The sequence below is a fragment of the Lipotes vexillifer genome, unplaced genomic scaffold, assembly GCF_000442215.2.
Source record: "Lipotes vexillifer unplaced genomic scaffold, Lipotes_vexillifer_v1.1 scaffold168, whole genome shotgun sequence".
NCBI lineage: Eukaryota > Metazoa > Chordata > Mammalia > Artiodactyla > Lipotidae > Lipotes > Lipotes vexillifer.
The window spans coordinates 3482024-3494347 of NW_006773947.1; the positions used below are offsets into that span (position 1 = coordinate 3482024).

Below are 12324 nucleotides of genomic sequence, written 5' to 3' on the forward strand. Positions count from 1 at the left end.
GAGACTATTTTTTGCTATGGTTGACTAAATATGGTCAGGGAAGAGAGAGGCACAAGAGAGTCTGTTTGCCTGGGAGTGCATGTTTCAAATGCTTAGCTGCCTATAAAGCTGTAACAGTTCAGCCTGTGGCCACTGAGGGAAGATTATAAGTTAACCTTTGTAGTGATCATGTGGAAGTCCTGACCTTGTTGCAGACTTGACCTCTGGATATGACAAGGTAGCTTCAATACAGATCTACCATTTAATCCTGGAAACTAAAACAAACAAAAAAAATCTCACAGCAAGAAAGATGCAGAATATTTCCTGAGAAGTCAGAAGACCCCAATGTATTCTGGTGCGCAAAGAAAACAGGGTGAATGTCTACAGTTACTTGGGGGGAGCAAGGTGTGTTTTGGTTTTTGTTGGGTTTTTATGTCTTTTTTAGATTATAAAATTAACCTCCTCTGCAACTTTTTCCCCAATTCTGAAGCATTCCATCTGAGAAATAAGTGAGGTTCATTTTCTTGGCTGTTGTAGCAACCTTCCTCCGTAGCTTAACTTTCTGTCCAGCAGATACCAGGTGCTTATAACTGTGCAATACTAGTAATACGACATTCCAAATCAAATGGCCAATGCTGATTCAATTTTACTGTACTTTTTTTTCTTTTCCCTTAAGCATAAGGGAAGGGAGAGGGAAAAGATGGCTGACTTATTTTTGTTTGTTCATTTGTTTTTCAAATTTATCTTAAAAGGTGAGGTTCTGTGTTCACTGTTTCTTCCCCCTTACTTCACCCGGCTCATGAAAAGAAGCGCTAATTCAGCAAATAGAGTGAAGAAACAATCAAGATGAGATGGCTGCTGCTGATGTGACTCTCTAGGTCTTTATCTCTTCCTGCTGCTAACGCTGCATGACACTAAGCTTACAGGTAACACAGCACCACAGGCCTGTACTTTTAAGGATGCTTATGACTTTCTGCATGCTTACCTATTACTGACTCGATACATGTTTTTATTGTTAGATTAAATTCTATCTGGGCATAGCCTAGTTTCAGTTCAAGTACAGAGCTTATGTAGTATAAAAAGGAACTCTGTTAAATATCATGACAGGTAACTCTTGATCTCAAACTTGCACAAATCCATTCCTGTCATTTACATTATTAAAGAGTTCGTTTTTATTGTTTCAGATTAAATGGTGGTTTTGCATCCCTAGTAAATCACATCCTGCTTCCAAAGTATACTACCGTTTAAAAACTATTAACTATTTCAAGGTTTAGTCAACCAAGATACTTGGTAGATCACAAAATACTTTTTAATGCCAACTCTAATAGTTGGGCACAAAAATAAATCAGAATGTGCATGGTGAAATTCTAACTCTGCATTGCTGAAACTGCTGTAGTACTGGGCTATCTGCTGCTACATTCTGATTTGCTCTCTATAAGCTGCACTAGCTTTTTATCACAGGCTGCAGAAATTCTACTTTCTGTGTCTTTTCTTCCCCTCCTTTCTCAAACAGGAAAATTTCTCATGGTTTTCTTTTAAATTAACCTTTTAATACCACAATAATAAAAGGCAACTCACCAATTACAATTTCTTTTCATGCTAAATGATCAAGCTAAAACTCAACTGCTCATAGGCTAATACCTTTCGGCTGTTTTTAAGTGAGACTTTGGACAGTACTGTTCTGGTACTTATCCTTTATATTAAAAAAAAAATCAAACAATCAAAACAACTCACCAAAATTAGATATTAATTCATCTATCTAAATTTATATTTAACCCAAAAGGAGCACCAAAGTGCAATTCAGGTAAGTAACTAATAAAAAGAAAGGAACAACAAAGCAGTTTTCAAATGATCATGAGTTCTTATCTATGACCTTAAAAAAACTAACAAAAAAAATCATCATCTTTAAAAATTCAGTTCATTCACACCCTAAAAAGATCCAGGTTTTCTCCTTGTCTTTTCAACTTTAGAGTTAATATCAGAAGAAGTACTAATTGGCTGTTAAGTTTTTAATAAGACATTTCGTTTGTAAAAAGAATTTGCACCAAATTAATTATTGTCTACTTGTAGGATCTAGAAGCAAACTACAAAATAAGAAGAAATTTCCTCTGAAGACTATGAAGAAACACTAGGCTGATCTTACCAATATCTGAAATACACTCTGTAAATCCCCACTGATACTATGGATCTCTTGCAGAACCAAACCAGGACAAAGTTCAACAGATAAATGGTCAAAGTTTAAAAGTGTATGTCCACCAAAAACAAGGAACCATGAATGGCACTAATGCCATGCCTCAGGTAAATTTGTTATAAAGTTTAGTCTCTGATAGTCTCTGCAAATGATCTACCATTTCTCTCCATCAGTAAGCTGAATGTTTTACTAACAAATGGGAAAATAAAACATTTCATGTTTTTACAGCTAACAACTTAGTAATACCTACTCAGAGTACATACTTCTTTATGTACCCATATGAACATACAATGCTATGGAATGTAAAGAAGTATGTATTTTTGGTAGGCAATAAACCGCCAAGAGGGAACTAGAATGCAGCTATGTGAATGACCTTCATATGGTAAATTAACCTAATATCAAAGAGATGACCTTTGGCAATACTAACACCAGAAAAATGTACCTACTACTTACAAATGGAAACCAAATGTTGCTAAGATTTATATTTTGTGAAGAAAAAAAGTTTTACTGAAGTAGATTTAAAATTATCATGAAATTCCTTTTAAATATTTTAAGTTATGCATACATTTTACATTTTTTAAATTAAGTTTCACATGATTAAAATTTGAATACAAAAGAGAAAAGAGTATTACTAGTACAAAACAATGAGGGATACACATGACCTATTTTCTGTCTCCACAATTTGACATTAATTTAAATTAATATCATATTAGTAGTGTTGACTGATTTAACAAAAGCCAACTTCATTTGCATTTCAACAGCTCTTCTTATTTTGATAAATTTATAATTTAATAATATTAGAGGAATTTCTGAAGCAAGTTTTGCTGTTCTAGGTTTTCTTTTTGAAAGCTGTAGACATAGTTATGATTTTAAAAGGCTATCTTTCAAGTAACATTCTGCTCTCAAAGGAAAAAAACTGGTCCTTGTCCTTCTCCCTAATCCAGTTTCCACTTTCAATGCTGTGTAAGTACTTAGAATGAATCAAGACATAAGATTTATTCATGAAAGATGACAAAATTCTGGGAAATAGCTGTAATTCAACAGGGCACATTGGTCACAGACTGCCAAATATTTAAAATAAATTAATTTATTATCTATATTATCCTTGAATTTGCTTTCTCCAGGGAGGGCACATAAAATGAAAACACTATAGTTAAGAAACCAATTTATACAGAAAGAATAACCATCTTTTATTAGCACTATGCAATTATAATTCAATTTTTTATAAATATGATAGACCTACTATTTATAGTATGTTAATTAAAATACTTTTTTGTATTTTATATAAAATTTATTTTGTACAATATATATTTATATACTAATAAATTATACATGATATAGCTCTTAGCAACAATTTATAAGTAGTACCTACTTTAAGCTACTATAATAGACTTTGAAAAAATAAATACTAATATTAATATTCATATATTCTAATCATTTCTTACTAAAGTTTTATTTTGACTGGAGTATTCAGACATGTATTACATGTATAAATTTTCTGTGTCACAGTTGAATAGAAATGGCTATAAGGTTATCCAATTTTCTGTTTAATAAGACAACTAAATAATTGTCAAAAAATGATTTTCATTTTATCGGCAGATTATAAAGAATGAGAGAATGACTGTGAGATATGGTAGCATATAAATTATTGAATATTTATTGGAAGTTACAAAAAGTTCATAATTTTAAAATTCCACATTTTCAAAGAAAAAATCAGTTCAAAGCTTAACTCACTCAAGAATAGCCCTTCTTTCTGATCATCTACAAAGAGAATGGCAAAGCTGCATATTCCATTTGTTAAATTGAATTGTACATGCCCTAAATACCAAAAACTGACAATATATACCTCAAAAATAGAGGTTCCTCTATAAAACTACTCAAAGGGTATTACTACACCCATGTTTTATAATAAACAATTATATTCCTCATTCTATAGGTATAATTATTTTAAAACATCCCAGCAACTAAGAATCTCATTGCTACAATATTAAGAGTATATAATCCCTAGAAAATAAAATGACAGCATCTGTTGTTATTCATTTGAAAAAGTAAAATTATACACTGATTCTAGTGCTTACAAGTTTAACTTAACATACCTAAGAGTATTTTCAATCACTCTAAAATGTCACATCTATCACTTAGATCAGCTGTTCATTTTTAACTGAGTACATATTAAACTCTGGGCATCTGCTGACACTGGTGTAACTCAAACATTTCAACTGTCTCGCTGACAGGGATAACAGATGCTGACATTATCAAATGCTGTACTATTTTTTTTCCACGGCCTCTCCTTGCCCCGATATGGCCAGTATATGAAACTGAACTGCCATCCAAAAGCACACTGGAGCAACTGGATCTGCTAAACAGCTCCCATATAACTAGTAAAAATAGAAGCCAGTTTTATTGCTATCATCAGCACTGAAGTCCACGCAATTTAACACCTGTTTCATTTCTATTAGAATAAATGATGGAAATAATTGTAGTCACATTAATTTCACCCACAGCATGATACTCATCAACCAACAGATGGAGAGTATACTTAATATGAGAATTGTTTGAATATTGCCTGAATTAGTGTTGACCTTCTCCCAGTTTGGTTCAAAACATAACTATTTCTTTACTCTATATTTCACTGAGAGCACTTATAGGCAAACTATAAACTGCTCAAACTTTTATTTCAAGCAAGTATTTTCAGAAGACATCCCTTCCCAATACTGAAAACCCCTTATAACAAAAATTTGTTCTACTGAGTTTTAATGGTAGTTTTAATACTCAAATTCATGATTATTACTAACCACAAGTCAATGTATTATTAAGCTAATAATGAGAAGTAACTAGGCAAGCTGTACCCAAAATGACAGAGAATTCAGTCAAGGGACTAGACCTTTAAAAGGGTTAAATTATTAACCTATGATTAATAACACTACATAAGCAAAAAGAAAGAAAAATAAGCTATCATGCATGGCAGTTCCTTCCAACACAAGTCTAAGCAATACACCGAATACACGTGTCATCTATTTATAATCCAAAGCACAGAGGTACTTTCTTAAGGCTACTCATTCCTCCACCCCGTCAGCAACTTGCTGTTAGTCCTTAAGTATAATACTAAAAAAAGCAGCGGCAGTAGCAAAGTATGACTAGCAGTGCTCTTCCCTAACCTATTTCGCTTACTTATTTGGTTTACTGCCCAAGGATAAATAGATAACATTACTCTGATACACATCAAGATCTATTTGCTCTTTTTTTTTTTATTTGCTCTTTTAAATGGTGTGGGTTTTGAAACAGGTCACTGTCTGTATATAAGAACTAAGCAAAAGTGTTAAAAATAAAGACGTACATTGATAACTCCTTAATGCACTAACGACGTGTTAAAGGGTAAAGATTTTTGCACGACTAGAGTAGGGAATAGTAGGAAAAGTGCCTTCAAAACATAAAGTTTTACATTCAATGGCTGAAATACTGATATGAGAATCTCTTAACATTTGTGGAAGGACCATAACCATAATTTTTCAAATAAAAAACATTTTAACTGTTCTGGGTCCCAAACTAGCGGCACTGCAATGCTTTGCTAGAGCTGGTAAAATGGAACCAAATCGCCTCTTCAATGGATTTGGTCCCCTTCAACCAGCTGTAGCTATGCATTGATTACTACAGGACAGCCAGCGTTTCCATTTATCAATATCAATCACATCAACTAATTTCAACTTATTTAAATTACTCAGATTGTGGTTTAAATCAAATAATTTGTTACTGTTAATTCTACTTGGAAGAGCCATAACGGTAAATAATGTTTATAAACAGCTTTATGAAAAATGTGTGGATGACATGAGGCTTTCAAATAAAATTATTTTATTCATTTATGGTCTCTTGGTATTAAATTTCTTATCCTTCAGAAAAGAAATGGTACTGAAATGTAGACTATGCCACACAATTTTAAAAAAACAAAACTTCCTTCAAAGGAAGAAAATATCTGGGAAGGTCACCTGAAACCATAACAGGAATGTCACAGTGTGGGCACGTACATTTTTAAATTAAAGAAAAATGTAACATTATATAAAATAAAACTCCAGAAATGTTGAGTCACTACCTTCCATATTATTAGCATTTAATTGTACAGCTATTTAATAGGACAGTGATAGGTAAGGTGGAAAAGGAGATGATGACACTGCAGAGCATCTTATAGACAGACTTAAACAGAAAGTATCTAATTCTTCTGACCCTGAACCAAAGGACTTTAATCCTCAAAAAAGAAACAAAATACTAATAACCATTGCTACCTTTTTACTTATTAGATATTTCACCTCTCCAAACATGTTTCCTCAGTTGTAAAATGAGAAGACTTTTTTTTTTTTTTTTTTCTAATTCTGAGTTAAAATGGTTTCTTCTGTCTTAAAACATCACTGGTCAGTACCAGGAGAGAAAAGCCAATTTTAAGAATACGAAACTTGATATAGAAAAAAAAGAACTCAAAACAACCCAAGTTACAATTACAACCAATATATAACTTGTGTTATCTTCTGATATTCTTTCGTGTCCAATTAAAATCACACTTTATTGGGCAATGTACAGTCAAAACTGCATAAAATGTCTTAAGGAAATAGGAATAAAGAAGTTGTGTACCTTTAACTAAAGCACCACTTTGTTGTAGAATGGAAGTTTTTTTTCCTTTCTTTTTTGTGTCACCTGACACCAATTATCTGGTTGGAGGAGTCACTGTTATAAATTTCCAGAGGAATTCTCAAGAATTAAAGAAACAGAAGTAGTATTTTTTTCCTCCTTGTATAGGCTCAACATTATTAAATATACTATGCCTATTCTCAATAAAGTTAATTCAAAATATTTAAAAGTTACTTCCTAAACACTTTAATTTTCAGTCTATCTTAAACTTTATAACTTAAAAGTATTATAACCTAAATTAAATTCCCTCAATAAAATCTCTTTTTGACCATCCTAATTTGAAATAATTGCTTTGTTTCAACTCTTGACCGTTTCTCTACAGAATTTATATTTTAATTGATCATATACTCCTGTGATATCTAACACTGTCCTGACTGTCAAATGAAGACTAACATGTATTGAGTCCCCAGTATAGTCAAGGCATTACAGGAGATACACAGATAAATATCTGTGCCCACAATTTTAACAGAAGGAAACATAAAAATGCACATACTAAGTGACAGCACAACGCAGATTATAAGTGCAACAAAACAAAAACACAGAACAAGGAAGTATAGAGCAAACAGAAAATAACTTCAGTGATGATATATAGGAGCTCTGGAAGAGAGGTGGTTAAGAAAAAGAAGGGATAAGGGCATCTTAATGAAAGAAAATGCTTAATAAATGAAGGAAGAGAGCAGACAATTTTAGGGAGAGAGAGTAGTATAATGTAGCTGAAGGGCAAGTTGGGCAGAGGGATTTTAATTAGCAGGAGATAAAGTTAGAAAGTCAGGCTCATGAAGCACAAGAAGTGAGCTTGATATATTAATACATTCTTAGTCAAATCATTCACTGTCCACGTGTTCCAGTCTTGCCTCACATACAGACCGTAATCACAGAAAATAATATAAAGTGGCTAAGATCAGTGATTCTAAAGTCAAATAGACCTTGCTCAAGTTCCAACTGTTCCACTAGTCAGCGGCATGATCTTGAATAAGTAAATTCATCTCTTTATAAGCCTCATATGCTTCATCTATAAAATGAGGATATTAACACCTGCTTCAAAAAGCTGTTCAAAGGATTGAAATGAGATAATGCATGCATACTACTAGCGGCCAGGGATGTGGTAAATGCTGTCATTATCATCTTTTATTTGAAAGGCAGGGAACATATAATACTACTGTGTCTCCTTTACAGTGCCAACGTATAAAGTGTTCAAATATTTGTAATTTGAAAAAACAAATCAAGATATAACCTAAAACACTGCCATTTATTTCATCCTAGATTATACACCGATTGTTACAGCTACCAACAACCAATCACAATAAAATCCTTTTGTTCTCTGTGCTCACCCTCTAGTGGTGATCCTAAGAAGCTAAAAAAGAGCAAAAAAAAGTAAAAGGAAACATGATGTAAAAATGCAATATACATCATGAATAAGAATTCATGGTGTTTATAGTTAATAATACTGCATTGTACATTTGAAAGCTGCTAAGAGAATAGGTCTTAAAAGTTGTCACCACAAGAAAAAAAATTTGGACCTATGCGTGGTGATGGATGTTAACTAGACTTACTGTGGTGATCACTTCACAATATATACAAATATCAAATCATTATTTTGTAACACCTGATACTAATATAATGTTATATGTCCATTATATCTCAATTTTTTTTAATTTAGGGTAGATTAAATCATGAAAATAAACTTCTAAGTAAATATCTCCCTCAGTCAATATACATGGGCTTGATTCAAAACTATAAACAGAAGACATCTAACGTAGAATTTTCTAAAATGCTTCTCAAGGTAAAGTTGTTCCAAAAAATTCACTCATAGAAAGTTCTAGGTTAACAAAGCTAATAACCATTTTCCTTTTCTGTGAGACTTCGCAGATCCTTTATGAATTCTATGACTTCCCAAAAGTCTTTCTTGAGCTTTAACCAGCAAGCACTTTTTTCAGTAGACCACCTATTACTATAACAATGATTGGAGGACCTCTATACTAGAAGTTTATAGGTAATTATATTATTAATAAGAAATCAGGTAACTTAATAATTGTTATTTAGCCACAAGTTTAAAAAAATAATTACCATGCAAATAAATAACATGGGGCTAGAGGACACCTGAGAATGACCTTGAAGAAACATAAATCTCCAAATGGAATGCATTTTAATTAAATCTTCAGAATATAAGCAAGTATTCCTGATACTTTATATCCATATTTAATATATATTTAGTCATTTCATAATACTTGTATTAGTTTAACCAAAAAAAAACCATATAAAACTGATCTATTTAATGAAGTTCATAACTTCCACAGACCTTAAAACAATTTAAAACATTAAAGTAAACCAAAATTATTTCCTCATAAGTATCAGAAAAAGAGAACCAGCAACAGGAAAATATTTTTAAATTGCATATAAAATAGTAAAACGTGACATCTTTACCTGGGATTTCCTCTTAGTGCAGCATGGTGTAGAGCATTAAATCCATTATTATTTGTAATGGTAACATCTGCTCCAGCTTCCAGAAGAACTGCCAGGATATCATCACGTTTCTTACTTATTGCATCATGAAGAGGGGTATCACCTTCAGAATCCTTTTTTTTTTTTAAAGTTTAAAGAGACTTTCATTAGTTCTTTTTCAATTAATCATTATATGTAATGTTAATACTTATAATGAACTACTGAACAAAGAAACAAAAGCAGAAGCCATATCCAACAACCCGTTAATAAAACATGCTGTGTGTTAAATTTTAAAATGCAGGCAAGAAATATTACCCTCATTATAGTAAAGAAATTCCTACTCAGTCTAGATGGAAAAGACAATAAACATGCTGTAGCTTTCCAAAGACAATAAAAAAGAAAATCAAAGAAGTACCCTCAAATATAATTTAGCAAATAACAAAATTTAATGAGGTGGAAAAGCTGCCCCCCACTGCAATTCATTAGCTTACAATGGCCTGCTATACCACATTCCTACCATTAATTGTTATACTCTAAAATTCCACACCAAACCTACACCAGTCTTGGGAGTCCCATCGTAATGAATTTAAAGTCAGTAGTTATCAACTTTGGCTGCACTTTAGAATCTGTGGGGAGTTCTTAAAAAATCCAAATACCCAGGCTGTTCTTCAGACCAACTAAGCCAGAATCTCTGGTGGTGAAAGCCAGGCATCAATAGTTTTTCAGAGCTCCCCAGATGATTATGTTGTGCAGTCACAGTTGAGAATCATTAATTCAAATGTTTTCAAAGGGCAGGAAAGTGGCTAGTTAACTCAAAGTGAAGACAAATGAAAAAGAAAATCTGACAGTCTCAGTCTACCTTTTTCTCCAGGTACTTTTTTCATTAATCAATGATTTAGCAATAAGTTGTTATTCACTATCAGTCATCTGGATAAATGGGTAATTTAGACCTTTTTCATAGCATGGTCATAAATACTATTCTCAGTAAAGCCATACATAGCCTATCCTATGGCATATACCACAGATGCCAAATCCAGTCTTCCACCTATTTTTGTAAATAGTTTTACTGGAACATAGCCACACACATCCATTTATGTACTATCTACAGCAGCTTTCAGGCTACAGTGGCAGTGTTGGATAGTTGTGATAGAAATCATAAGAAAGCCTAAAATATCATCCAGCCCATTACATAAAAAGTTTGCCAATCTCAGGTATATATTCATCCACACACAAAAAAAATTCCCAATACAAGTTCAATCCAACAATCCAACTTCTATCTGCCTATCTGGTGGCACTAAAAATTCACAGTCTCCAACTTGAGATGGGCTCTTAACATGGCTGGCATAAGCTTCTACAAGTCCTCATCTATCCTGCCTTCTGTTCCCCACAGTAGCTATTCCAAACCTTCATCATTCTTCTCAATCACCCTTTCTACACCTACCACTCCCCACTCACTCTCAACAGATGACTCTGCCTCCCATCCGAGACAAAAAAAGTTAGCAGGTATAAATCCCCACTCCTTCAACAGATTGACTCCCCTCAATTCCTCCCCCTATCCTCCAATCCAGCCATCCACTCAGAAGCTGTCGGTTCCCGACTCCATCAGTTCCAAAACGGATATACCTCAGAAAATATCAGTCCGTAGTAACCATCTAGCTAAACAAAATCTCTAATTCTTTCAGTTCTTCTCAAACCCTCAGTCCCATTACTCTGGTTCTTCATTACTTCTCTGAGATCTATCCAATTTAATTCACCTGGTTGCCAAAACTTTAGATGGGAAGAATCATTTCTTAGGTGACTCTTCCTTCAAAAATTAGGTCCTACTACAAATCAATCCTAAAACCCTATATATATTTTCCAAATCAGAAAATCTTCAAGACTGGATTAATGACTAGACCCAGACTCTAAGATAAATTAAGCTGCAATTAAAATACTTTTGATACCTCTGAAGTAACTATAATGAAATGGTGAAGTTCACTGTCATGATCAATAAAGTTAAATCAAATCAACTCAGAGCTGATATTTTCACAAGTCCCCATCCCCAACTCCCCCAAACAAAATCGATTTACTGACACTTTCTTAAAAAAGGTTTTTCTAAGAAGGAATAACTGCCAATTTTATGACATTCTATACCTTCAGTGTCATTTACTATGATTGATCATACAAAAAAGAACTGAAAACAAAAGAATGCTTACCACAAAACCTAGTACTTCCATTTAATAGAATCCTAGCAATACCTGCAGAATATATTCCTTTAAAGGTTTTACCTGAAGACTGGGATGACAGCCAAAGTCCAATAAAGTCTTCACCACTTGAAGGTGACCTTTATTGACAGCAATATGAAGTGGTGTCTGCCGGCGCTTGTTTCGTGCATTCAGATCAGCGCTGCCTCGGTGCAGCACTTCTATAACAGCACCTTCATCTCCAAAAGCTGCATGGTGAACGGCTCTATCTCCGTCTTTATCCTAAAGAGCAGCATTTAAATCTGAGTCAGTGAATATTTTAGAAAGACAAATAAAACTCGAAGCTATAATAATTCATCAAGAACCATATTAATGTGAGAAAAGGAAACAGAAAACAGAATGGAGCCAACAAAATAACTAGAAATTCGCCTGAATCGTGATTAACTCCAAAGATAAATGATGATCTGGATCATTATATCATGCACACATATACCAGACCAACAGTTATATCAGAAGTAGCTTGATTCTTCAGTACTCCTAATTTATCAGCCATGATGGTAAACCAACATTAGAAAATTTAAATCACGACACAACTATATGAAGTTTTTTTCATTTTAAAAAATGTTACACAGACTTTTTTAATAACATAAAAATTACGGGCTTCCCTGGTGGCGCAGTGGTTGAGAGTCCGCCTGCCGATGCAGGGGATGCGGGGTCGTGCCCCGGTCTGGGAAGATCCCACATGCCGTGGAGCGGCTGGGCCCGTGAGCCATGGCCGCTGAGCCTGCTCGTCCGGAGCCTGTGCTCCACGATGGGAGAGGCCACAACAGTGAGAGGCCCACATACCGCAAA

The 12324-nt window shown here is 33.7% G+C and overlaps 1 protein-coding gene across 1 annotated transcript in view; it reads right to left on the minus strand.

The window, feature by feature from the left end:
* Positions 1-12324, minus strand: part of MIB1 (MIB E3 ubiquitin protein ligase 1) — a 114710-nt gene that overhangs the window by 38737 nt on the left and 63649 nt on the right. Inside the window, exons 11-12 of the mRNA XM_007448608.1 lie at positions 11557-11754; positions 9272-9423 (exon numbers count right to left, since the gene is read on the minus strand). Of these exons, the coding sequence (XP_007448670.1) occupies positions 9272-9423; positions 11557-11754 (350 nt within the window). The remainder of the gene's footprint in view (positions 1-9271; positions 9424-11556; positions 11755-12324) is intronic.